The sequence below is a fragment of the Pristis pectinata genome, chromosome 2 (genome assembly GCF_009764475.1).
Source record: "Pristis pectinata isolate sPriPec2 chromosome 2, sPriPec2.1.pri, whole genome shotgun sequence".
Lineage (NCBI taxonomy): Eukaryota > Metazoa > Chordata > Chondrichthyes > Rhinopristiformes > Pristidae > Pristis > Pristis pectinata.
In genome coordinates this window covers 49,746,598-49,773,031 of record NC_067406.1, presented here as the reverse complement: position 1 = coordinate 49,773,031, position 26,434 = coordinate 49,746,598, and the positions used below count along the sequence as shown (strand labels likewise).

Here is a 26,434-nt window from a genome sequence, read left to right as displayed (position 1 = left end):
TTGTTTTTGCTGCAGATTCCAGCATCTGCAGTCTCTTGTGTCCCCCTCTTCTGATTTCGAAGTTTTGAACCTCCAGTTCAAAGTTTGTTCGATATTTTGACCTAGATTCTACATCTCCAGGCTTATAAATGCTGCATGTCTACTCTGCTGATGAAGTTTAAGAAGTTTCTTACTTATGGTTCTGCTCACTTTCACAACTCATAACCCTGAAATGAGAACAGTGAATTTCACAATTATAGCTTTTATTGCACTTTGCGGTAAAATGTTATACAATGCACTGAAGAAATGGATAGAAGAAAGCTGGCCCTCCAAGCCAATTAATTGAGCATCATTGTAAGTAAAGCAGAATGAAGCAGGATGCTGATTACTCAATACAGCTCTTCAGCGGTCATATTGTAAGCTTCCACACCAATGCTTTTTTTAATCCAATCAAGGTATTTCTCTGTTATGAAAGTGTAAATCCCCGGCTTTTTGGGATCTGCGCATCCCTCTCCATAGGACACAATCCCAGTATACTTGTTCTTGCATATCAAAGGGCCGCCTGAATCACCCTGGAAGAGAAAAAAAATCAAAAGTGACAGTAACTAACTAGAATTAGCTGAAATGACATAGTGCCAACTTTTAGTCTGACATCAATCGCAAAGCTTATTCACAGTCTAAGGAGGTGATGTACTGGAGCAGATGTAAGTGGAAGGCCTTTCAGTGGAATGGAAGTTTAAAATATTCCTTCCATTTCTATTGTGAGAAAAAACTGCGTTGAATTCCAAAGCTTTTAACAGAGGTCGAGTTTATTGGCATCCAAATCTTAGAGAGCTATGTTACTACAATGATGGGAAGTCATCTAGATTCAGGGCATGGATATGGGATTCTAGAAAAGGCAAGAGCCATATGGAGAATGGTTCCTCTATAACCAGCAATGTCTGCATTTACCTATCAACTTTTTCTTGGCATGTGGGTATTACCTGTAAAGGCAGCCTTTATTGCATATTCTTGGCTTCCTGAGAGGGTGGTGATATTGGGTCACTTTCTTGAAGTATTTCTTGATGTAACACAGTGACCAATACAGAAAGAAGGTAAGACTCAACCACAGTGATGCCAGGTAAAGGCCAGAGTGAAGAAGGAAGGAATGTTTCAATCTATAGAAGGCATCAGTGAACCACTGGGGCTTTTACATACAATCTGAAAGCATTATACTGATTTTATTGATAACATGGCTACACAACACACTCACCTGACATGCATCTCCTCTGCCTTTGCTGTCACCAGCACAGATCATGTCCGGGGTTACTACAAGTTTACGATTGTAATATTCAGTGCCGGAGCATTTTTTGCGATCTATTACTTTCAGCTTCACCTCCTGAAGTGTGTCAGATGCATTTTTTGAGCATGTACTTGTTCTTCCCCATCCTGCCACTGTGCAGGAAGTTCCAGGTTTCACATCGGTGATCTTTCCTTTAGGAAGACTGAGCACTTTCACGTATTTGTTGAGATTTGCGCCACGCTCCAGCTGTGGTATAAATAACAATGAATTCATATTTTTTGCTTTTCTAACAGTGGAGAGTATTTTAAACACGGGGAGTTACAGCAGGAAAACATGCCTTTCAGCCACCAAGTCTGTGACAACTATCAAACACCCATTTTTACTCTAATCTTACACTAATTCTATTTATCCTCCCCACATACTCATCAGCTCCCCTGCCCCCTACACCTACCCCCTCTTCCTCATCCTATCACTCAACTACACGTGAAGGGCAATTTGTAAGGTCAATTAACCTACCAACCTACACATCTTTGGGATGTGGGAGGAACTCAGGGAACTCAGAGGTCATCCATGTGGACAGAGGAAGAACATGCAGGTTTCATATAGACAGCAATTTCTGCCCTGTCTATTGGGATTTATCTATACAAGTGATATTTTTATCCTTTTATGCCTTGTGCAGTCTACTTATGTGTGAAATGTTATAATCCACCATTGGAGCTCCTTTGGCTTTGCTGTGTAGTTTGCAGAATAAACTGTTTTCTAATTCATTTTAGAAGACCAAAAAGATGGGGAATCAAGTAAATGTGGCCAATAAAATTCAATGCCCGTTATATTTAAATTATGCAATTGACAGTTTGTCATGGCAATTAAGGTGTTGATGATGGTCACGAAGCATTAACACAAGAAACTAATCTCACTCTTTCTTTATCTGTATATAAACATTGATAAATTAAGCTTGACTTTGGCAGATTTATTTTTAAAATATGATATCTGAGTTGAAAAATACTAAGATATTGCTAGAACAAAGGAAATGACAACCACCTAAGATAAGATAAGATATCCTTATAGTCACATGTAAATCGAAACACACAGTGAAATACATCTTTTGCAGAGGGTGTCTGGGGGCAGCCCGCAAGTGTCGCCACGCTTCCAGTGCCAACATAGCATGCCCACAACTTCCTAACCCATACATCTTTGGAATGTGGGAGGAAACCAGAGCACCTGCAAGAAACCCACGCAGACACAGGGAGAACATACAACCTCCTTACAGACAGCGGCTGGAATTGAACCCAGGTCCCTGGTGCTGTAACAGCATTATGCTAACCGCTACACTACTGTGCCTGCCCAGTATCTTTTAGATGCTTTTTACAAACATATTATACAGTATAAGAATGAATGTGGTTTGAATATCAAAAATAAAGACATTGGAGGTTGAATGGTAAAGAAATTAGCAAAAAGTTTCATAACATTGTTATTTCACACATTTTAAAAATCTATTTTGAAGTAATTGAGGGTGCAGTGGAGATAGGAGGAAAAGTATATAATTTAGAATGTTGCTTGATCCTTTTTGAAGATCAGAAAGTGTTTCTGCAGAGTTTATCGTCAGGGACTTTTATCCTATCAAATTATTTATTCAAAATGTTAGGTTCCACTAATCAAAAACGGCCAATTCCCTCATGGGTTCAGTGGGTAGATGATTATAGGTTGGCATAGAGACAGTTGATGTCACTGGGAAGTATGAAATGTGGCCAAGTTATTGAGGTCTCAAGTGGTGAAGGAAAATGTCACTGATCATTCTCCAATGATCTTTGCTGAAATTTATTTATGTGCTATAGGGCAAGGACAGGTTTAACTGTGGTGTGCTCCAGAGTCAAGCAGCTTATTAGTGTCACCATAATTAATTTCCACTGTAAGAACTTTCATCCAGGAGATTGAAAGTATGCAACAGTTACTTTTCTGTAAAATGAAACATTGCTGTAATAGTAAATTAAGGACCTTTTACACCACAAGAGAGAAAGGAAATATATACCTCCAGTAGCATGATGTCATTTTCTGGAGTTTTACCGTTAAAATCCTGATGGGGTATTTGTCTTTTGATATGAAGTTTTTGTCGACTCTTTTCATCCTGTGAAAGGGAATGTGCCCCGAGAACCACCTGAGGATTACGTCCTAGATCTCTGTGAGTCAAAAAGAGAGCTAATTATGCTTTATTCTATTTTAAAAGGACAGTTATTAGACATTCATCAAGCAAAGAAAAATCAAACATCCAGCAGGCTAAACAGTTCATAAACTTACAAATTCCACACAATGATTGGTACTCAAGGAAGAGATAGGACTCTCTCTCCCTGCTGAAAGTTACCACCAAAGTGCTGATCAGCCACCTTCCAAAAGGAATGGACCTTAAATAATTGTAACTAAATCTTCTGTGATATACAGAATGTGATAATTATTACCTTGATCTTATCTTAGGAAATAAAACAGGGCAGCAAGTGTCAGTGGGGGATCACTTTATGAATGGAGATGATAATTCTGTAAGCTTCAAAGTAGTTGAGGAAGGGGAAAAGGTTGGTCCTCAGGTTCAGATCTTGAATTGAGGGAAGGCTGATTTCAATAGTATGAGAGAGGACCTGGCGAAATTAGATTGTGATTCAATGGTTGCAGGTAAAATGACAGCAGACAAGTAGAATCTTTATAAAAGAGAGTAAGTAAGAGTTCAGGGGCAGCATGTTCTGATAAGAGTGAAAGGCAAAGATGGCAAGATTAGGGAATCTTGGATGACAAAGAATATTGAAGGTTTGATCAGGAAACTAATGGACACGTATGGCAGATATAGGCAACTGTGATTGAGGGAGTCTCTTGAGGAATATAGAGTGTATAGGACAGAATTGAAGAAAGAAACTAGGAGGGCAAAAAGAGGTTATGAAATATCCTTGGCAAGTAAGATTAAGGAGAATCCCAAGACATTCTGTAAGTATATCAGGAGCAAGAGAATAGCCAGGGAAAGAGTAGGCCCCCACAGAAACCAAAGGGGTAATCTATGTGGACCAAGGGGATGTGGATGAGGTCCTAAATGAATACTTCTCATCTGCATTCACCAAGGAGAAGGACATGGAAGATAATGAGTTCAGGAAGGGGTAAATGGACAATTTGGAGCAGGTCAGTGTTAAGAAGGAGGAGGTATTAAATGTTATGAGATGCATAAGAATTGATAAATTCCCAGGGTCAGATGAAATTTATCCCAAGGGTAGCAGGGGAGGAGATAGTTGGGGCCCTGGCAGAGATTTTTTGCAGGTTATTTTTAATTTTCCTGCCAAAGTGAACAATTTCACATTTTCCAACATTATATTCCAATGTTAAATTTGTTTTGTTATTTGGTGACCAGGACAAAGGAAGGTAGTTACTTAGATTACACTTATGTTATTGAAACAGATCTTTTTCAGAGAAATAAAGATCTCCATTTCATGAATGGCATGGACATACTGCTTAAAATTAACACTTCATCTGGGTCGGGAACATGAACCAGCGGTTTATATCTCAATCATTAAAGTAATATTTCACTTGTACATGGCATAACTTACTTCTTACAGTGCGCTGCAGTTAGTACCCAATTTTCTCTGATCAAAGCACCTCCACAAAGATGTTCATATAACTTATTTTTTTTCGCTATTTGGATGGATACCATATAAGGTTTTGAGTGGCGTTTAACTTCACGACCTCCAATAATTTCCACTCCATAATCTGCAACATATAGGTTTTGAAAAAATTTTCCATTTGTATTTTTATTCATTGATGGGCTACGAACATCAATTACAATGGCAGCATTCAGGTGGTAGATAATAAACGATCAGAGAATTATTATAGGTGGATATTGCACAGGTGAATCAAATGAGTAAAGTTAATATATAATCTTGTGTAAACTGTACTATAAGTAAATTATTCCAATATTGTTTAAGTAAATTTGATAACCTTGATGATAAAGCATTATTTGACCAAATGGAGATGTCCACTGATGATTAAGCAATGTGCAGTTCTGTTCCATTTTCTTAGGTAATGAAGCAGCCTGTGCTCACATTCGGTTAGACTTGGATAATACAGGCCATCCGTGGGTTATGAATGCCCGACTTACAGAACAAGCTCCCATAATGTTATTAAATTCAAAAGTGCAATGAACGTATATATATTTGGTCCTTTGAATGTCAAAAGTAGTTTCTTCTCTCTCTCCAATTTTAGTAAGTTTTCTTTCTTATCAGTCTTATGTGCTTTTGATTCTATTCATTACAATACTGAGGAGGTGTGGTTACCATTTTTGTGTATTTTCAGACTTATGGACAAAATTGACAAGGACATCTGTAAAAATGGAACCCTTTTGTTACACGGGGATGGCCTGTATTCAGTCTTAGACTGACAAGTGGCAAATAATATTTTACCATATAAGAGCTAAACAATGGTCATCTCCAATAAGAGGGAGTACAAGCATCTCCCTTTGAACTTCAGTGACATTACCAGAAACATAATGAGATGGAAAAATAAATACTGTGGTTACAAGATTAGGAGTCATAGGCTGATATCCTGTAGTGAATGGTTCAACTCACGATTCCCAAAGCCCTTCCACAATCTACAAGTCAGGAGTACAATGGATTACTCCCAACTTGTTTGGAAGACTGAAATTCCAGCACTCAAGAAGTGCAAAGAACCAGGTAAAGAGACTTGATTTGTACCTAATTCAGCATCCCAAACATAATGCTCCTCACTGGGCCTGCAGTGTGTAGCATCTATAAATTACATCGCTTTTAATCTCCATGACAACCATCAGCAGCACTTCTGAAAGTCACAATCTCAAGCACCAAGCAAGATACGGGTAAGAGTTTTGTGAAAGCCTGAAGGTTCTTTTCTAAATCACACAACATCCTGACTTGGAAATATATCACTGCTTCTTTTTCCTTCCTGGATTTGAATCCTGGAAATTACTCCCACTTGGAGTTCCATTGACAAGATACACAAAAGCAAATCTCCAAGGTTCCTTTGCCTGTATATTCTAAGCCTGCAACCCAGGAAACATAGAAGGAAGAGGAGAACAGGCTGCTGAGAACATCATCATTGCAATTTTCCTCCAAGTCACACATTATCGTGACAGATCACTGTGGGAGAGTTCACCACATTGACAGCAGCAGTTCAAGAGGGAAGTTCATGATCCCTTTCTCAAGGACAATTAAACATGGGCAGAAACCTGCTGGTCCTGTCGGGGATCCCCATGTCCTGTGAATGTGCACAAAACAATAAGTACTTTCAAAATTATTGAAATATATTTTATTCTCACAGCTAGGGGTTACCATCAGTTAGTTACATTTCAGGATGAGAATCAAAGTCATGATACACCGATGAAGAATGGCTGGGAATATTGGCTGTGTGTTTGGGTGGAAGCTGCCTGATGCCGAGTCTCACCTCTCCTTATTCCATATTACGGTTCCCATTCCTACAGCTTGCTACTACCTGCACCTCCCTTTAGCCTCAATGCCAGCTGTGAGAAGAGGTAAAGGGGCAGTCAGTGGTTACTCACTGACATAGCCCTGTGGTCATGTAGATGGCATGGAGGAAGAATGGTGATGGTGGTGAAGGTGAATGGTTTGGGGAAAATGATCTTAAGGTTAGTAGTCCTCCTTGGCAGCGGAGGGAGCCAGATACCAACATTTTCCTGCCTGAACCTTTCCTGTCCTGAAGTCCGCTTCCCACAGACTTAATCTAATGGAGAACATGTCTCTATTCCCAGGCTCGGGCTTCAGACTAATATTTTATTAGATGCTGATGACATTCAGTGAAAAGTAGAATCAGAAAAGCTGTAAATCAGGCAGCAAATTCAATATTCCTTGTTTAACACCTTCACCAAATTTCGAATTATACCATAAGAATTACACCTGTCAGCTGCCAGTTTTTTCATTAATCCTCAAGGAAATAAAACTTCAAGGTTGCATATTAGCAAGTAGAATACATCTATCAGCTGTGAGTTTTTTCATTAAAATTTGACACTAAGAAAATTTGACTCTAAGGTATTCTAAGATTTCTCTCAAAAAATTCTTTTAAGTTTGTTACTTATGTTAAAAAATTTGTTGTACCCTCAAAACGAGAAGTAAAAATGTAAGGAAATAAATATTGGCATAAATATGAAAGATAAATATTAATGCATCAGACACTGCAAATGTAGGGTTCCTTATTGTAAACAATGCTCAATATATACATTAGCAATTAAATAGCAATAAAGTAGATCTTAATATAAAGTTTAACTATTCCTTAATTTACTTACAGGCTGGCATTAAGGAGATGGCAATCAAAACAAACAGGCTGAGCTGCAATAATTTCATTGTAGCTGCTCATGAGATCAACGTAAAATTTTCAAGTGATTTATATTAAACTCAAGAGGATGTGGTTTGTTCACTTTGATGTCACCTCTACAAAGATCAAGCATTGTGAACCCTTCTAATGTATATCTATTCCATTTATGGAAAGCCACACAACAGGGTCAAAGCAAACCAGAAAACTACAATTATTAGAGATTTCACGGAGACTTGTTTAAAATTTTGGGTTCTGTCACTTTACATGTTGTTTGAAGTGGCATAGTCAGTTATATTTTCAGAAATTTCTCATTTATTGCATCAATCAGTCTGCATTCACAATAGGATGCAAATAAATAGTCGTGTGAGTCATTAGGTATTCCAACATATAGGTTCTGCTCCAAATCACACAACATCCCGTATCAGTGTTTCCTTTTTCCTTTCTGGATCTGAATCCTGGAAATTACTCCCCCTTGGAATGCTCTCTGCAAGATGCACAAAAGCAAATCTCCAAGGTTCCTTTGCCTGCATGTTCTAAGCCTGCAACCTAGGAAACATAGATGGAAGAGGACAACAGGCTCTGAAGAACATCATGATTTGCAATTTAGAGAAGAACCTGCAGGGTGACATTGTAGTGAATCTGTCTCCTATGCTCTTGTGAGAGAAAGTCTAGAATTTTTCTGCAACCTCAGCTAGCTGCAAGTTGGGACTTTGAGTGAATGGAACTGAGGGCAGGAACTAGACAATAGGCGAAAATGGCCTGATAACACATGGTTCAAGAAATGGGGTAATTTTCATTCTGCGAGAAGTGAAGAATTTAATGACTGTGTTGATGACTCAGACGTCCAACCAATCCTTCCCACCTTGGCCCTGATTCTACAGAATATATTCAGGGTGACCTGCAACAGTCAGGCCACACATTGGAAATAACCCACAATTATGCCTGATGTAGGAGTGTTAAGCCAACGCATTCACTAGATGTGTTTGAGGCTAGCGATGAAAAGCAATTTGTGATCCAAATCCCTGGAGTTATCATTCCAACAGTCTTCCTAGGATTGAATCTGACTGTGCCCCTGAGAACTGAACTTGTTTTCTGTTAGAACGATTTAGTTTTGACATCCTACGTGACAGGAGCCGCGGTAAGTCTCTTCCCTTCTTCCATTTTCTAGCTGTGTGGGATCCCACTAACCTGGCTCCATTCTTACAAATACAATCACAGGCAGGAAGTTACATGCAATGGCACCTTCTCCTGTGGCATTGCATAACCCCTGAAGTCCCCAAAACAACATCTCCTTAGGCCCTCTTAATTCTCATCTACACACTACCCCTTGGTGACATCAATGCAACAAACAGGTTCCACGAGCTTGTTGATGACACCCAGTCCACCTCTCTACCACCTAACCTACCCCTCCACTGTCTCTATTTTGTCACAATGGCCAGGAAAGAAAAACAGAACTATCCTCTATTAAACATGGGATACCGATGCCATTGTCTTCAATCCTGTCGCTGAGGTAGAAGATCAACCATGATCTTACTGAAAGGTGGAGCAGGCAGGAGGGGCTTAGTGTATGATGATCCTTTGCTCCTGTAATGAACCATTCAGCTCACGTGAGGAACAAACAGAGACTCAACACCCACCAGATCAAACTGGCAATGTGTACCAGAGTCCAACTGCTCAATGTGATAGATTTAATTGGCCAGTGGGTATTTTCTGGCCCAACAATATTGGATGTTTGTTAGAAGATCATAAAATTTTGAAGGAATCGGCCGTTCAACCTTTAATAAGGCAATGGCTGAATCTTGACAGTAGTGCCACTTTCCTACACGAAACCCATATCCCTCAATTCCATTTATATCTAAAAGCCTATCAATTTATTTTGAATATATTGAGCCACTGGGCATCATCGGTCCTCTTGGGCAGAGAATTCCAAAAAGTCGCTATCCTCTGGTGAAGAAATTCCTCCTCATCGCCATCCTGAATGACTTACCCCTAATTTTGAGACTGTGAGCACTTGTTTGAGACTTCTCAGCCAAGGGAAGCATCAACTCTTATGTCTCCCTTGTCGGGCCTTGTAAGAATTTTGTCTATTTCAATATTTTATAATTTCATTCTTCTAAACTTAATAGAGTGCAGGCCCAGTATGCTTCACCTCTCCATGTATAACAAACTCACCATCCCAGAATCAATCTGGTGAGCATTCACTTCATTCCCTTTATTGCAAGGATAATCTAGGTAAGGAGAACAGACTTGCACACAATATTCCCAATGCAGTTTCACAATTGCAGCAAGACATACCTACTCTTGCACTTAATCCTCTTGCAATAAAGACCAATCTTTCAAGCTTTGTCATTCTAAACACCTCCTTACAATTTTAAAAATATTCTGCCTTTCTACATCTTCCACATTATATTCCATCTGCCATGTCCTTGTCCATTCATGTGGCTTGTATATATCCACCTGAAGCTCCTCTACACAGGCCACAGTCTACCTAGACCTGTACTTTAATAAAAGTTGTATATATTATCCCTGCTCCCCTCATCCAAATCACAGATTGTGTACAACATCAATCCCTGAGACACCCCACTGACTACAGTCTCTGCACCAAAAGGGACCCACTTATTCCTACTCTCAGTTTTCTGTTAGTCAATTCATCACAATATATAAGGATGTAAGAAAATAGGAACAGAAGTATGCCACAAGGCTACATTCAATAGGATCATGGCTGATCTGCCTCAAGCCTCCTCTTTTGTGCGAACCCTCTATTCCCTGATTGTTCAAATAGTAATCCACTTTCTTTTTAAATAGTCTCCATGATCCTGGCTCGACAACCCACCAGGACAGAAAATTCCAGATTTTCACCACCCCAGAGATTTCAATCCAATGTTTCTCATTCTGTAAGAGGCCCACATTAACTTTTGCTGATCTCTTCAATTTTACATCATGATGAAACTCTTACAGATTGTTTTATTCATGTTTTCTTTTGCTAGCCTGCTCTTTTGATTTATTTTCCCTATCAATGCAGGCCTCATACAGATAACAGTTTCAAACCTTGAAGTATGAGCCTACAAAATTCTGATTCAGAGATGAATGTGTAAGTGAGTCAGCCAACTTAATACTTCCATCCAATAAAGCACAGAATGTTTATTTGTTTATTGCAAAATTATTACAACAAAACAGCATTTCATTTTCCTGCTTGAAAATATGCACATCTTTTCTATTTAATCAAGCCACAATGACTATAAAATTAAAATGTAAAGACTTTTTCTATTTGTCCAAGGTGCAGTGATCCACAAAGGACATCATCATGCCGAAAGCTCAGGTGTTTTTTGTGAGGTTTAAGCTGTTAATTGCTGAATCCACTTAAGATAATTATATGTGATCCTTGTATAAACGCCAGGCTTTTTGGGAAGTCCACAACTTTCTCCAAAGGATACAATTCCTCTGAGTTCCTTCTTACATACCAGTGGTCCACCTGAGTCTCCCTAAAATAACAAGAAGTAAAGGTTAATGTAAGATCGCTGGACAGGGTTGAGTGTTGGTTCTTTGATAATCCTGAGAAATGTTTTAAATTAAGTTAGTAAGCAATTATGGCCTAATTTTTCCCAGAAAGTATTTAAACACAGAGAGAGTGACTTTGAAACATCTAATGCATTGTGCCAGAAATATGTCATAATCTATTTCCAGAAGTTGGAGACAGATAATTATATATTCTACAAGTGAAAACATGATCAATGATTGTGGTCACTAGATTCTGCTGCTGGAGTCATTTGCAAACACATTGTGACAGAAATTCTTCAATCTTTTTGCACAGAATGAAGAGAACTGTTCAGGCAGCTCTTGTCAGTTTGGTATCAAATCTCAAGGCTTCGACAGTTTACTATGCAAGATGATTATCTGCAGCAGAAGTGCCCTTCCATGAGCAAACTTGAGCAAAGACCTTTTCCCTGAGAAGTGATTAAGGTGGCTGGGAAGACAATGGGTGCCAGTGAGCAACTGGGAATGATCAGAGTGGTTGGATTTCAAAGCATTTTACATTCACAGTGAACAGTACTTTAATGCTAATTAATCATTTAGGAAAATTTAATATAATCAAATGAAGTCAACATAGTTTCATGAAAAGCAAATCATTCTTGACAAAGTTGCTTGAGTTCTCTCAGCTAACAAGCAGAGCAGATAGAGGGGAACCTGTAGATGTGGTATATTTGGACTTCCCAAAGGCACTTTGACAAGCGGCCACGTGAAAGACTGGTGCATAACTTAAGAGTGTTAGCATGGATTCAAAACTGGCTGTCACATGAGAAAACAAAGAGTTGGAATAAATGGGTCTTTTTCAGGTTGGAAGGATGTAACTAGCAGGATACCCCAGGGATCAACTCTTGTACCTCAATTATTTACTATTTATATTAATGACTTGGAGAAGGAGGCAGAATGTAAAGTATCCAATTTTGACAAAAAAATTGGTGGAAGGGGATATTATGTTGTGTTGAGGATATTAATCCTCTGAAATGGGATGTAAATGGATCGAGTGAATAGGTGAAAACTTGGCAAATGGAGTAGGGAGTGTGAGGTTACGCACTTTGGTGAGAAGAATTAAAAGTCGGATTGTTACCTAAGTGAAGAGAGACTGCAAATGACTGAAGTTCAGAAGGATCTAGGTGTTCTTGAGCATGAACCACAAAAAAATGCAAATGGCATATTGGTCTTTATTGCATTGGGGTTATGAGTTTAGAAGTAAAAAAATTGTGTTACAATTGTACAGGGTGTTGGTGAGGCCACATCTGGAGTTTTGCACATAGTTTTGGTCCCTAACCCAAGAAAAGATAAAGTAGCATGGAAGGTAGTCTAAAGAAGATTCACCAGGCTAATTTGTGGGATTAGTGGATTGTCCTATCAAGAACATTTTAACAGATTGGGACTGTGTTCTTTGAAGTTTAGCAAAATGAGTGGTGATCTTATTGAAACATACAAGATCCTAAGGGGTATGACAGGGTAGTTGTTGAGCTTTTTTCACTACTGGGAGAGTCTGAAATGGGGAGGAAGTGGAGACATAGTTTCAAGATAAGGGACTGGTCAATTAAAACTGAAGTGTGTAGGAATTTCTTCTTGAGGGTAGTGGATCACTGGAATTCTCTAAACCAAAGGAGTTGTGCAGACTAGGTCTTTATTTAAAGTGGAGATAAATACATTTTTGAAAGATCGAGGGTCTGAAAGTGAGGGCATCTGGCACAGAGGTGGAGCTGAAGTCTGGGGCGGATCAGCCATGATCATGTTGAATGGAGGAACAAGCCTGAGGGGCCTGGTGGTCCACTCCTGCTTCTCATATTCCCTGACCCTCCTGACCTCCAGGGTTCAGCTTATTAGCGCAGGTCCTAAATATTCCCAGGCATCCATTTCAAGGCAAATTGAGCCCCTGCTGGAAATAAGGTTCAGAAAGCCTCAGTAGTGTCTATCTTTTTCAGGGGTTATAAAAACATTCCAAAGATATACTGGGTCCTTTCAGGGATGGAGTACCTTTGTGCAATGCCTTGCAACTTCCCCACTGGACCTACAGCCAGAGGGGTTCTGTGGAGTCCAGGCTGCTGGCATTCTCAGTTGCCCTTCACAGTGGGAACATAACTCAGGTTAACCATAGGAACTTAAGGTAGGGATCGGTGTTGGGTCACATCTCTTCATTTCAATGTGAGAAATAAAGGTCTGCACCTTGTGCAGATCCAGGTTCTGCAGCCCCTGAAAATCCCAGTCTACAAATGAGAATAAAATAGGTTAAGTGAGCTAGGGCTTTTCACTTTGGAGAGGAGGATGAAGAGGTGACTTGATAGAGGTCTACAAGATGATAAGAGACATAGATCGAGTGGACAGTCAGAGACTTTTTCCCAGGGTGACAATGGCTAACACAAGGGGACATAATTTTAAGGTGACTGGAGGAAGGTATAAGGGGGATGTCAGGGGTAAGTTTTGTACACAGAGAGTGGTGGGTGCATGGAATGCACTACCTGCAGAGGTTGTGGAGGTAGATACATTAGGGACATTTAAGAGACTCTTTGACAGACACATGAATGATAGAGAAATGGAGACCTATGTGTGAGGGAAGGGTTAGATAAATCTTAGAGCAGGATAAAGTGTTGGCACAACATTGTGGGCTGAAGGTCCTGTACGGTGCTGTAGTGTTCTATGTTCTAAAACCAGGAGACTTGACTCTCTCCTTATCTGCAGTGTTTCTGCGAGGCAGGACTTGGATGCACCGCTCTGATGTTGCTCGGGTCTAATTTCCTGGGTTGGACCATCACCCATCCATGGTAAACTCCCATCTCACTGGGAAAGTTGTGTTTCACGGCCACCAGCCGCGCATTCCTGGGAGCGGTGCGGACTGGCCAATGTTGTGATACTAAGGTAGGCACTTGGGGAATTAAAGGAACAGAAGATCTGGAATTTGTAGTTTCCATTCCTTCAGTGTTTTGTTCCCCAAATCCCCGTACATATTTTTGCCCCAACCATGCCACTTTCCATGGCCCAAGCATCTCTCCCTGTGTTCCCCTCACTACCTTCAGGCATTGCCCACTTCCCCTGCCTGACCGTGCTCGGACCAGATTGGGCGCACTGAGATGTTTAAACTCTGCTTATTTATGATGCACTGAGAATTTAAATACATCAAAGGGATGTACTTCTGAAGAAATCAGTTTAATAAAAATCTATTGAAACAGCTTAATCTTTTTATAGTACCAGAACAGACTGAACCTAAAGCACAAAAGTCGATTCCAATTATGTTCAGTTATTGCAACCGTATTTTTTACAACCCAACTTACGTCGCACGCATCTCTTCCTCCCTTCTTGTCGCCAGCACAGAGCATGTTCTCGGTTATCACAGGCTTGCCGCCATAATAGTTTCGACTGTTGCACGTTTTTCTCTTTATGATCCTTACGTTTACTTCCCTTAGAGAGTCAGATGCTTTTGTTGAATTTGCTTCTGTCGTTCCCCATCCTGCAACCGTGCAGACTGTGCCCTCTTTCACGTCCAAGCCCTTTTGGGGCAGTGGTAGAAGACCCACAAACTTGTTAAGTTTTGCCTCAGACTCCAGCTGTAATAAATAAAGGCATTTGCTTCGTCTTGTTCCTGCACACAGAATCTCCGGCATGTTTATTTGTCTTACGTATTCTTAAATACTGCATGAAGAAAATGCTGGAACACGCAGCAAGACAGTTAACAATTCTGGAGAGATCACACAGTTTCAAGTGTGTCTCCTTCTAACGATCAGGAAGCCATCCAAATTTTTTTAAAGTGAACAGTACGCCAATCGAACATTAAAAAAATGTAAAAAGTGTGCAGTTTTTGCATCTGTTTTTGTTTTCGCGGTTAATCTGTAATATGCACCGGTCCTTCCCAACGATGCCAGCAGATATGGTGAGCACTTCCAGCATTCTCCTGCTTTTGATTCAGGTTACCGGTTTCTTTTGGACCTTGCTTTTTGTTTACCTTTTTGAATAATTTGCCCTTTTTCATGAAATGAACAGTCTGCAGAGCATAATTTTCTGCTTCCGATTCAGACTTTGCCCCTTATGAATATTAAAATAACGTTCTGCTGTATTACTTTACCCTTACTGCAGCAACCTTTGACTTTTTAAGGGATAACCCCTTCTTTCCCCGTGATGAGAAAGCTGTGTGTGCTCGGTTCGTGGGTTAGCTCATGAGAATAATTTACAGTGGAACATCTTTTACCCTTTGAAAGCATTAAGTCCTCAGCGCAAAGCTCAAGGAAAAAAAACACTCCAAGAACGGAGGCACCGTAGCGTAGCGGCTCGCCTGATGCTATTGTAGTGCCAGCATTTGGGGTTCAATTCCCGTCGCTGCCTGTAAGGAGTTTGTAAGTCCTTCCCATTCTGCTCCCATCCCAAAGACGTACTATGGGTTAGTAGGTTAACATGGGTTTAAATGGGAGGCGCAGACTCGTTGGGCCGGCCCCCTTAGGGACTCCCTTGGAGGCAGAGAAGTATTGAGCAAAGGACACAAGCATGTCCAAGTTTCCAACGCCGTGAGAACACGCGCTATGAAGAGCAACAGCGCCCACACCTGCACAGACCGAGAACCCACAGTGCAGGTGCCTCCCACGCAGAACTGTTGTGGAAGCTCTGCTGGCGCGTTAGCTTCCGGCAGCTGTAGCATTGCAGTGTGCACTCAAAGGAGCACGAAGTGGTGATTGCACGTTTTTCTGTTTTAACCACTCCTAATATCGAGATATCAAAATAACGTGGCGAGGAAAATAATGAAACAGGACTTGCGGATTGATTTGAAAATGTAAATAAGCACTGGGAATTAACTGGTTTGATGAGCCCCTTATGCAAGTGGTCAGCGGCTGGGAACTAAAGAGGCGGAATTAAATAACTTTGGCCTCTCAAATGAATAGGAAAATTAAATAATGAAATCATGCATTTTTGATAAGAGAGCAAATACAGAGGCAATGAAAATGATGCTGGCACACTTGGGAATTTAGTGTTGCTGGACTAGCAGACTTTCTGGACTATTGATGTTATTCCGCCCCACCTCCCCCCCCCCCCCCCCCCCCCCCCCCCACACACACACATTTTAATTCCTTTAGTTTAGATCTTACAAAGAATTATAATGCATTTCCCAGTGAACCCGGTAAGCTTGAAGGGAGCATGGGAACTGGGACCCAGGCGAGTCAGAAGGATGCAGGGGAAGCGGGGCCCTGGTGAATGGGAAGGGGGAAACAGCAAACATTAACTGGTGAGCCGATTGTTGAATCATGAGGATTTCCAAATCAGCAGATTATCGAAGTTTTACTAGTTCGGCACCTGAATTTCGATAATTTGTTCTATTTGTGTCATAATAAAACATGCATTACTAGATATTGTAAATACAATCACTTACTTGGAGCAGCATGATGTCATTTTCTTTGGTTTCAGTGTTAAAGCACTCATGTGGGATTTTATGCTTCACCTTCAAATCTTGCCGCGAGTTTTCATTATTTTTCAGTGAATCAATTCCAAGAACCGCACGAACTTGACGTCCTTTAAATTTACTAGATACAACATTAAAAAATGTGGAGAGGATAGATTAAGTTGCAAGCAGTTTATTACATTATCCACTTTAAAATGTGTGAAATTTTGGAGCCCATCAAGATGGATTCAAAGTGATCCCAATTACAAAACTCACAAGGCTTATTCCCAAAGTAAAGCACAATTAATTCTTGTTGAATGCGACGATAAACTTTATATGACTAGGGATTACAGACCACTGTAAAACAGGTGCTGGAATGCTGCGAATGTATTGGGACAGCGTACATTTTGCTCGTAGTCCCAGTTTGACAAGGTTAGCTGGTGACCAAGGCTTGAGGAGTTGGTCTCAAGTTATGAGCAGTTGTGGATTCATGCACATGACAACGTGTCCACTGGTTTCCTCTTCCTATTTTTGTAGCCTGCAACATGAGTAATTTACCGCACAGAAGGTAAGCACAGGCACTGCACGGAGTGCCTAATTATTCTCTGATTTTGTTCCTTTTCCTTCATTTACCAGAAGTGATCAGCGTGTGGAAGAAATGAGCTACTTTAAAGAAGTCGAGTTTGTTGTCATGTGCACAAGTACAGCGAGGTACAGGTACAATGAAAAATTTGCCTGAGGCAGAATCACAGGCTCGGGAATGAGTCTCACGCCTGCATGAATATACCCGAACACAGCTAACCTAAAGGGATGTAAAACTGGAAAGGTTGAGAGCTGCTGTGACGTTGACGTTGAGGGTCGAGACACTTCACCCGGACTCAATCTGGTGTCGCTCTGGACTAGTCCAGATGAAGGGTCTTGACCTGAAACATCAACTGTCTATTTCGCTCCACAGATGCTGCCTAACCCGCTGAGTTCCTCCAGCTTTTTGCAGGTCGCTCCAGATTCCGGCATCTGCACCCTCTTGTGTCTGCAAGTGCTTGAGGTGAAGCAGAACAGATTCCCAAAGGCACAGAGTACAATGTTCCAGGGAAAACCATCCCCTGCCCAAGGTTGAGCTGAATGTGGGTTTGGTATTGCATGAATGCTAAGATACTAACAATAATTTTCTGGAAGAGGGGAAAGCAGTAAAGTAAAATGAAGTACAGGAGTCAGTGATCCAATACTATGATGGAAGAGTTAAGAAGAAGTTCCTCAGAACCTGGACTCAGTGAAATTGGTGTTCTCCTTGGATCGCTAACTCCTCCTACTCTTGGCTGTAGCGTGTCGGGAGAGATATGAGCTGTTCTAATTGTATAAATGATATAGATTAACCTGGAGACAATTAGAAAATTGGGGACCAATGGGAAATGGCAACAATGGATTGTTAGACTGAAGATGGAAAACACCCACACATCATCAAAGACTGTGGACAACATAGATTACATCACAGAGAAAAGATAAAATGTGAACTATTAAAATGTTCACATTATTACATACAATAATTTTAACTTACAGATTGCAGTGCGCTGCAGTCAGGATCCATGATGGCTTTATTAACACTCCTCCACATAAATGCTGTTTATTGATCTGGATTGACACCATGTATGGTTTAGAATGATTTCTCACTTCTTTGCCCCCAATGATTTCTGAGCAATCATCTTTTAAAGCAAACAGAGGTTATTGGCTGTGAGGAAAGGCTCAAAAACAGAAAGGCTAGTAACAGACATGAAGTGTATTTCACATGATCAAAATCACTAAGTATTGAACAGCTTGGTGGACTCTGGAGGCCAGAAGTTGAGCCTGATGCTCTGATTTGGAATAGAATCACATCACTGTGGAACTGGTGAGTTAGAAACAGAAATCTGGCCTTAGGAAGCAGTCTCACATTCCAGATGCAGCTGTTTGACAGTAATTACAATGCAGGGCTTGACCTTGCAGGTGATTATCTGGAGAGTGATCTTGCTCTGATTTGACAATGATCCCCCAAATGAACCATTGGGGTGCTTGGGGAGAGGCAGACACTTGCAAGAGAAGGCATGTCCTGGGTGGAGGCAGGTAATTCCTTTGTGTGTCTTTAACAACCTTTTGTTCTGCCCAGCTCCTTAAAATATAGGTGTTCTCACAATTTATGGCTGCTTCAGTCTTCCCTTTATGAAACACTGGTGCACTTGGGTGGATCAAGTGCAGCACAACCTCCGTCCTTGTGTGGAAAGGCATAAGTCTAACAAAGTTGCAGTAATTAAATTTATATTATTATGCTAGATCATGGATTATTTGCATTGCAACCAAAGGGATTTGGTTCCTTTCTTCCTACATCTTCTTAAGGTTCCAACTTCTGCTGCAGTCAAGTTTTCAGCAACTAAGGGCATTGTGGTACTTTGTCACAGCATATGATCTGAGGGGCAGACGTGGCCTGACAGAATACCTAACACACTTGTGGATGAATGCAGTTGCTGCCATGCTCATGAAGTCGACACCATTCAGTACAGAGCGGTTTGGTTGATCAGTGTTGCTACCTGCTCTATTATTGGTGTATTGTGGCTACAGTGTGGACTGACTGTCACCTTAAGCAACACACACAAAATGCTGGAGGATCTCAGCAGGTCAGGCGGCATCTATGGTGGGAAATGAACAGTTGACGTTTCGGGCTGAGACCCTTCAACAGGACTGGAAAGAAAGAGGGCAGAAGCCAGAAATAAAAGGATGGGGGAGGGGGAGGAGCATGAGCTGGCAGGTGATAGGTGAATCCAGGTGAGGGGGCAAGATAGATAGTTGGGGGGGGGGAGTGGGAATGATGTGAGAAGCTGGGAAGTGAACGGTGGAAGAGGCAAAGGGCTGAAGAAGATGGAATCTGATAGGAGAAGACAGTGGACCATGGAATAAGGAGAAGGAGGTGGGAAACCAGAGGGAGGAAGGTGTGGGTGATGGGCAGGTTGTGAGGGCAGGGGAAGGGAAAGAGAAGGGGTAGTGGGGCCAGAGGGATAAGGGAAAACATTGTCACCTGCACTGACTGTTATCTGCTGCTCAACAGATTTCCTAATCATTTTAATAACTTGATTTCAATTCTATGAGTTATAATCAGACAATAATTTCCTTTTGGGAAAATATCTAACACCTTCTGGAAGTTCATATAAATAACATCCGTAGAAATTCTCTTATGCAATATGCCTGAGAAAATTCAGTCAACTTTCAGGCATGGCTTAATCTTTACAACCTACAATATTTCTTCAGGATGAGATGAATAGTTTCAAGATTTTTTTGTTAGTCCCGTGAGTCATTCTTGCTACATTCTATCTACTTTCTGTATTAAACATTCTAACAATTCACAGCCACCACCGGGGGATATACACAACTCCTATGAGTCTTAAAATCCTTTCCTATTTCTTAATTCCACTCACAAAATCTCCACAACCTCTTCACATCTCATTATACATTTTTCTATTTTTGATGTCATTTCAACCCTCGAAGTTGATAAATTCTTGCAATTCATAGAGTCATAAAGTCAATAGAGCACTCAGCATGGATTGGCCCAACCAGTCCATGCCAACGACATTGTCCACCCAGCTAGTCCCGATTTCCTGCGTTCAGCCCATATCCCTCTAAGTCCCACCCCTCCAAGTACCTATCAAAGTGTTTTTTAAATAATACTATTGTACCTGCCTCAACCACTTCCTCTGGTACCTCATTCCACATACTCACCACCCTCTGTGTGAAAAAGTTGCCCCTCAGGTCCATTTTAAATGTTTCCCGTCTCACCCTCAATCTATGCCCCTAGTTTTGGACTCCACTGCCCTGGGGAAAAGATTGTTACCATCCACCTCATCTATGCCTCTCATAATTTTAAACATTTCTATCAGGTTGCCCCCCCCCCCCCATTCTCTTACATTCTAAGGAATAAAGACCTAGCCTGGCCAACCTCTCCCTCTAAGTTAGAGGGACCTTGGGACCTTTTTTGGGGGAGGCATGACCTATTCACTAAGGATGGGTTACCCCTAAACTCCAAAGGATCCAATATCCTGGCAGGAATGTTTAATTTAGATGTTGGGGAGGGTTTAAACTAATCTGGCAGGGGGATGGAAACCAGGATGTTAGGATACAAGATGTTAGGGTAAGGGAGGAGGTTTATAGAAACAAGTCCAAGACAGTGTGCAGTGAGGATGGCAAGAAGGACAGGCAGGTGAGAAGTCAGGATAATTTGCTGAACAATAGAAGTACAACAAATCAGGATGTTAGGATACAGGATGTTAAGATAGAGGATGAGGTATATAGAAACATGTCTAAGATAGTGTGTAGTGAGGATGGTAAGAAGGACAGGCAGGTGAAAAGTCAGGATAATTTGCTGAACAGTAGAAGTACAACAAAATCAATAGCAGATACTGGACTAAATGTACTATATTTAAATGCACGTAGCATTAGGAATAAAGTAGATGACCTAATGGCAGAACTACAGGTTAATAAATACGACATTGTGGCAATCAGCAAGTTATGACTTTATGACGGATGTGATTGGGAACTGAATGTCCAGGGGTACACAGTGTATAGGAAGGATAGGCGGGTAGGCAGAGGGGGAGGTGTGGCCATGATGGATAGTAATGATATAAAATCAATAGAAAGGAAGGACCTTGGGTCAGAAGAGGCGGAATCCTTATTGGTGGAGCTAAGAAATAGCAAGGGTCAAAGGACAATAGTAGCAGTTATATATAGGCCCCCTAATAGCAGTCAGGAAGTGGACCACAAGTTGCAGTTTGAAATAGAAAAAGCGTACCAGAGTGACAACGTGAAGATAATTATGGGGGATTTTAACATATAGGTGGACTGGGAAATCCAGCAAGGCAGTAGATCTCAGGAGAGTGAGTTTGTGGAATGTCTACTGGACGGTTTTTTGGAGCAACTTGTTGATGAGCCCACCGGGGATCGGCTGTTCTGGACTGGGTGCTGTGTAACGAACCAGAGGTGATTAGGGAACTAAAGGCAAAGGAACCATTGGGAACTAGTGATCACAATATGATTGAGTTCAGTTTCAAATTTGAGAAGGAGAAGCTGATAACTGGTGTATCGATATTTCAGTGGAACAAAGGAAATTACAATGGTATGAGAGAGGAGTTGGCCCAAATTGATTGGAAGAGTAAGCTAGCTGGAGGGATGGCAGAGCAGAAATGGAAAGAATTTCTACAAGTAATAAGGAAAATGCAGGATAGATATATTCCAAGAAAAAAGAAGGTTTTGAATGGAAAAAAGGCACAAATGTGGATAATGAGAGAGGTGAAGGCTAAAATAAAAGCAAAAGGGAGGGCATACAAGGAAGCAAAAATTAGTGGGAAAACAGAAGACTGGGAAACTTTTAAAAACCTGCAGAAAGAAACTAAGAAGGTCGTTAGGAAAGAAAAGATGAATTATGAAAGGAAGTTGGCAGATAACATTCGAGAGGATACTAAGAGTTTTTTAAAATACATAAGGAGTAAAAGAGAGACAGGTTGATATAGGACCAATCAATAACGGTGCGGGAGAGATTATAATGGATGATAAAGAGATGGCAGAAGAACTAAATGAGTATTTTGCATCGGTTTTCACTGTGGAGGACATCAGCAATATACCAGTTAGTCAGGGGTCTCACGGAATGGAACTGAGTTCGGTTCAGATTACTAGAGAGAAGGTGCTAGGAAAACTAAATGGGCTAAAGACTGATAAGTCTCCCGGACCAGATGAAGTGCATCCCTGGGTTCTGAAGGAGGTGGCTTTAGAGATAGCAGAGGCATTAGTGATAATTTTCCAGGAATTGATAGACTCTGGCATGGTTCTGGAGGACTGGAGGGTCGCAAGTGTAGTTCCTCTGTATAAGAAAGGTGGGAGGCAGCATAAAGGAAATTACAGACCTATTAGTCTGACATCAGTGGTGGGAAAGTTATTGGAATCGATCCTCAAGGATGGGGTTATGGAATACCTAGAGGTGAAAGGCAAGATAGGTCCTAGCCAACATGGTTTTGTGAAGGGAAGATCCTGCCTGACCAACCTATTGGAGTTTTTTGAAGAAATCACAGGTAGGGTGAATGAGGGAGAGGCGGTAGATGTTGTGTATTTAGACTTTTAAAAAGCCTTTGACAAGGTGCCGCATAAGAGACTGATTAATAAGATGAGAGGTCATGGAATTACAGGTAGGAATGGGTGGAGCATTGGCTGGTTGGCAGGAAGCAAAGGGTGGGAATAAAAGGATCTTGTTCTGGTTGGCTACCTGTTACTAGTGGTGTTCCGCAGGGGTCGGTGTTGGGGCCGCTTCTTTTTACCTTGTACATTAACGATTTGGATGATGGAGTAAATGGTTTTGTGGCTAAGTTTGCGGATGACACCAAGATAGGTGGAGGAGTAGAGAGTATTGAGGAGACAGGAAGGTTGCAGAGAGACCTAGGTAGTTTAGGAGAATGGGCAAGGAAATGGCAGATGAGATTCAGTGTTGAGAAATGTGCAGTTGTACACTTTGGAAACAGAAATAAACAGGCTTGGAAACAAAAATTATCTAGAAGGGGAGAAAATTCAAAGTACAGAAGTGCAAAGGGACTTGAGGGTACTCGTGCAGGATACCTTAAAGGTTAACCACCAGGTCGGATCGGTGGTAAAGAAAGCGAATGCTATGTTGGCATTCATTTCGAGAGGTATAGTGTATAAAAGTAAGGAAGTGATGATGAGGCTCTACAGGGCACTAGTGAGGACTCATTTGGAATACTGTGCACAGTTTTGGGCCCCATATCTTAGGAAAGATGTGCTGATGTTGGAGAGGGTTCAGAGGAGATTTACGAGGATGATTCTTGGAATGAAAGGGCTTACGTGTGATGAGCGTTTGTCGGCTCTTGGACTGTACTCACTGGAGTACAGAAGAATGAGAGGGGACATAATAGAGACATTTAAAATGTTGAAAGGACTGGACAGAGTAGATGTGGTCAAGCTGTTTCCCTTGGTGGGTGAGTCCAGGACCAGAGGGCACAATCTTAGAATTAGAGGGTACAAGTTTAAAACAGAGATGAGGAGAAATTTCTTTAGCCAGATGGTGGTGAATTTGTGGAATTCTTTGCCACGTACAGCAGTGGAGGCCAGATCATTGGAGGCATTTAAGGAAGAGATAGATAGATATCTAAATAGTTGGGGTATCAAGGGATATGGGGATAAGGCTGGAAATTGGGGTTAGAATAGTTTTTTTTGACCCCCCCCCACCCCCAATTTCTCATTTCTTTTTCTTTTCTCCCTTTTCTTTGGAGCAGACTCGATGGGCCGAATGGCCTACTTCTGCTCCCTTATCTTGTGACTGTGATCTAGTCGTAGCAGCATCCTCATGAATCTTTTCTGCACGCTTTCCAGTTTAACCACATCTTTCCTATAACAGGGTGACCAAAACCGTACACAGTACTCCAGTGCAGCCTCACCAACAATTTATACAGCTGCAACATAACGTCCCAACTCCTATACTCCATGCCCTGACTGATGAAAGCCAGCATGTTAAATGGCTTTTTCACCACCCTGTCTACTTGTGATGCTGCTTTCAATGAACTATGAACTTGTACTCCTAGGTCTCTCTGTTCCATTACACTCCCTAGTGCCCTACCATTTGTAGTATAAGTCCTACTCTGGTTTGACTTTCCAAAATGCATCACCTCACACTTATCTGTGTTGAAATCCATTTACCACTCTTTGGCCCACTTCCCTAACTGATCAAGATCCCCTGTAATCTACGATAACCTTCTTCACTATCAACAACATCTCCTAATTTTGTGTCATCCACAAACTTACTGATCAAGCCTTGTGCATTTGCATCTAAATTATTTAATATAAATAATGAACAAAAGGGGTCCCAACACCGGCATCTGTGGCACACCACTAGTCACCAGCCTATATTCTGAGAAACAACCTTCAACCTCCACCCTCTGCTTCCAATCTCCATTCTGAATCCACCTAACTAGCTCTCCCTGGATTCCAGACCAGCTGACCACGTGGGACCTTGTTGAAGGCCTTGCTAATGTCCAAATACACAACATCCACTGCCCTACCCTCATCTACCCTTTTGATTACCGCTTCAACAAACTCTAAAAGATTCATCAAACATGACTTTCTACGCACAAAGCCATGCCGACTCCTCCTAATTAGACCCTGCCTATCCAAATGCTGGTAGATCCTGTCTTCAGAATTCACTCCAATAACTTCCCCACCACCGATGTCAGGCAGACCAGCCTGTAGTTCCCTGGCTTGTCCTTGCTACCCTTCTTAAACAATGGAATGACATTAGCCACCTTCCATTCTTCAGGAACTTCACCAGTGACTAACAATGAAGCAGATATTTCCATAAGGGCCTCCGCAATTTCTTCTCTAGCCTCCCTCAAGGTACGAGGATGCACTTGGACAGGGCCTGCCTTAATGCACTGCAGGGCTGCAAATACCTCCTCCCTGGTAATATGAATGTTCTCCAAAACATCTCCACTGTTTCCCTTATCTCTTGAGCAACCATGATTTTCTCCTCAGTAAGCATCGAGGAAAAATTTACATTAAAAATCCCCACCATCTCCTATGGCTTGAGACATAGGTGGCCCTGCTGATCAATGAGGGGACCTACTCTCTCCCTAGCCACCCTTTAGCTATAGATTTATTGAATTCTTCTCTGTACCCCATGTTTCTATAAAGAATGGCTAATTCAATGATACACATTAAGTTGTACTTTTGCTTTAATGCTGTTTTACTGACTCACTTCTTAATTCTTTTTCCTATTACTTCAGAATATTATCACTTTTTTTGTATATTGACAATATCAGCTCTTCACCTTAATCACTGGGTTACCATCCATGTAGTCACCCTATTAATGTAATTAGTGAACCATGAAAAACATTTTTTCCCGTGGCTCTTTTTCAGCCACATCCTCACCTCTCCCTATACCTGTTGCACATGGTTTATAATCTGAAGATTATAGACCTTGATATCTGCTTCTTCTAATTCAGGTCCTAGCTTTGAGTACTTTCTAAAGCTTTGAATATTTTTTCTTGCCTGTTCTTTCTTATTCTGGTGGTCTTAAGATGGATTCCCCACCCAATCTTTTATCTTCTCCAATATCTTTTGGAATCATTTTATGACATCCCTCACATTGGGTAGGCAAAATATCATGCAGATTTGAGACTGGTTTCCGATTGAGCAAAGTCATTTTCAATCTTTGCGTAAAATTGTATCATATTATAATCACTCCTCCCTCAGCTACTATGTTATTAATTAACCCTTTCTCACATAATAAAATAGCCTCTCAATCCATTCCCCCTAGTTCTTATCTTTCCCACTTACCTTTCACCTTTCCCCTTAGACTGTACCTTGCTTCAAGATGTCCTGGTCAACATTCTGGCTGTCCTCTGTTTATATCCTCACAGGCAACATTTAGTTGTTGCCTCTTGAATGGAAGCATTTTTTATCCACCTGCTTCTACCAAATAAAGTTTTCTAAGTAACCTGAGAGGGTTTTAATGTGGCTGATTTCAATTTAGTTTTGTTTAATCTCATACATCATTGAGTGTAAGTTGTAGCAGTACAGTCATCATAGAAATGCACAGACATGAAAAAAATTCTATTGATATATATCAAATAAAATTAAATAATCAACATATGTGTACTTACAACATGCTGTGAGGTAGAAAATCATTATCACAGAGCTGGACAATGTCTGATATGTCATTGTTGCAATCAGTTCTGCACAGTTAGTAGATGAATCTGTTATCTATATATAATGAAAGCTGAGGATGTGGTTAGACAGTTTGCTCAAACATCATTTAGTAATTTGCAAGTGATATAGGAGTTCTCAGAAAATCCACCGCCTTTTAAGAAGCAACTATTTGATTTGTGAGCAACATCGAAAACAGTGAAGAATTTAAATGTCATCTAGAGGAACACAGATAG

General features: G+C 41.0%; 2 protein-coding genes across 2 annotated transcripts; both read right to left on the bottom strand.

Moving 5' to 3' along the window:
* Positions 1 to 285: 285 nt before the first annotated feature.
* LOC127587284 (granzyme K-like) lies at positions 286 to 7,616 on the bottom strand. The gene is made up of 5 exons (XM_052045581.1): positions 7,560 to 7,616; positions 4,840 to 4,999; positions 3,291 to 3,438; positions 1,232 to 1,507; positions 286 to 551 (listed from the first exon to the last, which is right to left on the bottom strand). The coding sequence occupies exons 1-5, from the start codon at positions 7,567 to 7,569 to the stop codon at positions 369 to 371; spliced, it is 777 nt and encodes a 258-aa protein (XP_051901541.1). The 5' UTR covers positions 7,570 to 7,616; the 3' UTR covers positions 286 to 368.
* Positions 7,617 to 10,715: 3,099 nt separating this feature from the next.
* On the bottom strand, positions 10,716 to 26,212 carry LOC127585104 (granzyme K-like). Its single transcript, XM_052042312.1, has 5 exons — positions 26,156 to 26,212; positions 18,037 to 18,181; positions 16,473 to 16,623; positions 14,392 to 14,664; positions 10,716 to 11,070 (listed from the first exon to the last, which is right to left on the bottom strand). The coding sequence occupies exons 1-5, from the start codon at positions 26,178 to 26,180 to the stop codon at positions 10,924 to 10,926; spliced, it is 741 nt and encodes a 246-aa protein (XP_051898272.1). The 5' UTR covers positions 26,181 to 26,212; the 3' UTR covers positions 10,716 to 10,923.
* Between the last annotated feature and the right edge of the window lie 222 nt (positions 26,213 to 26,434).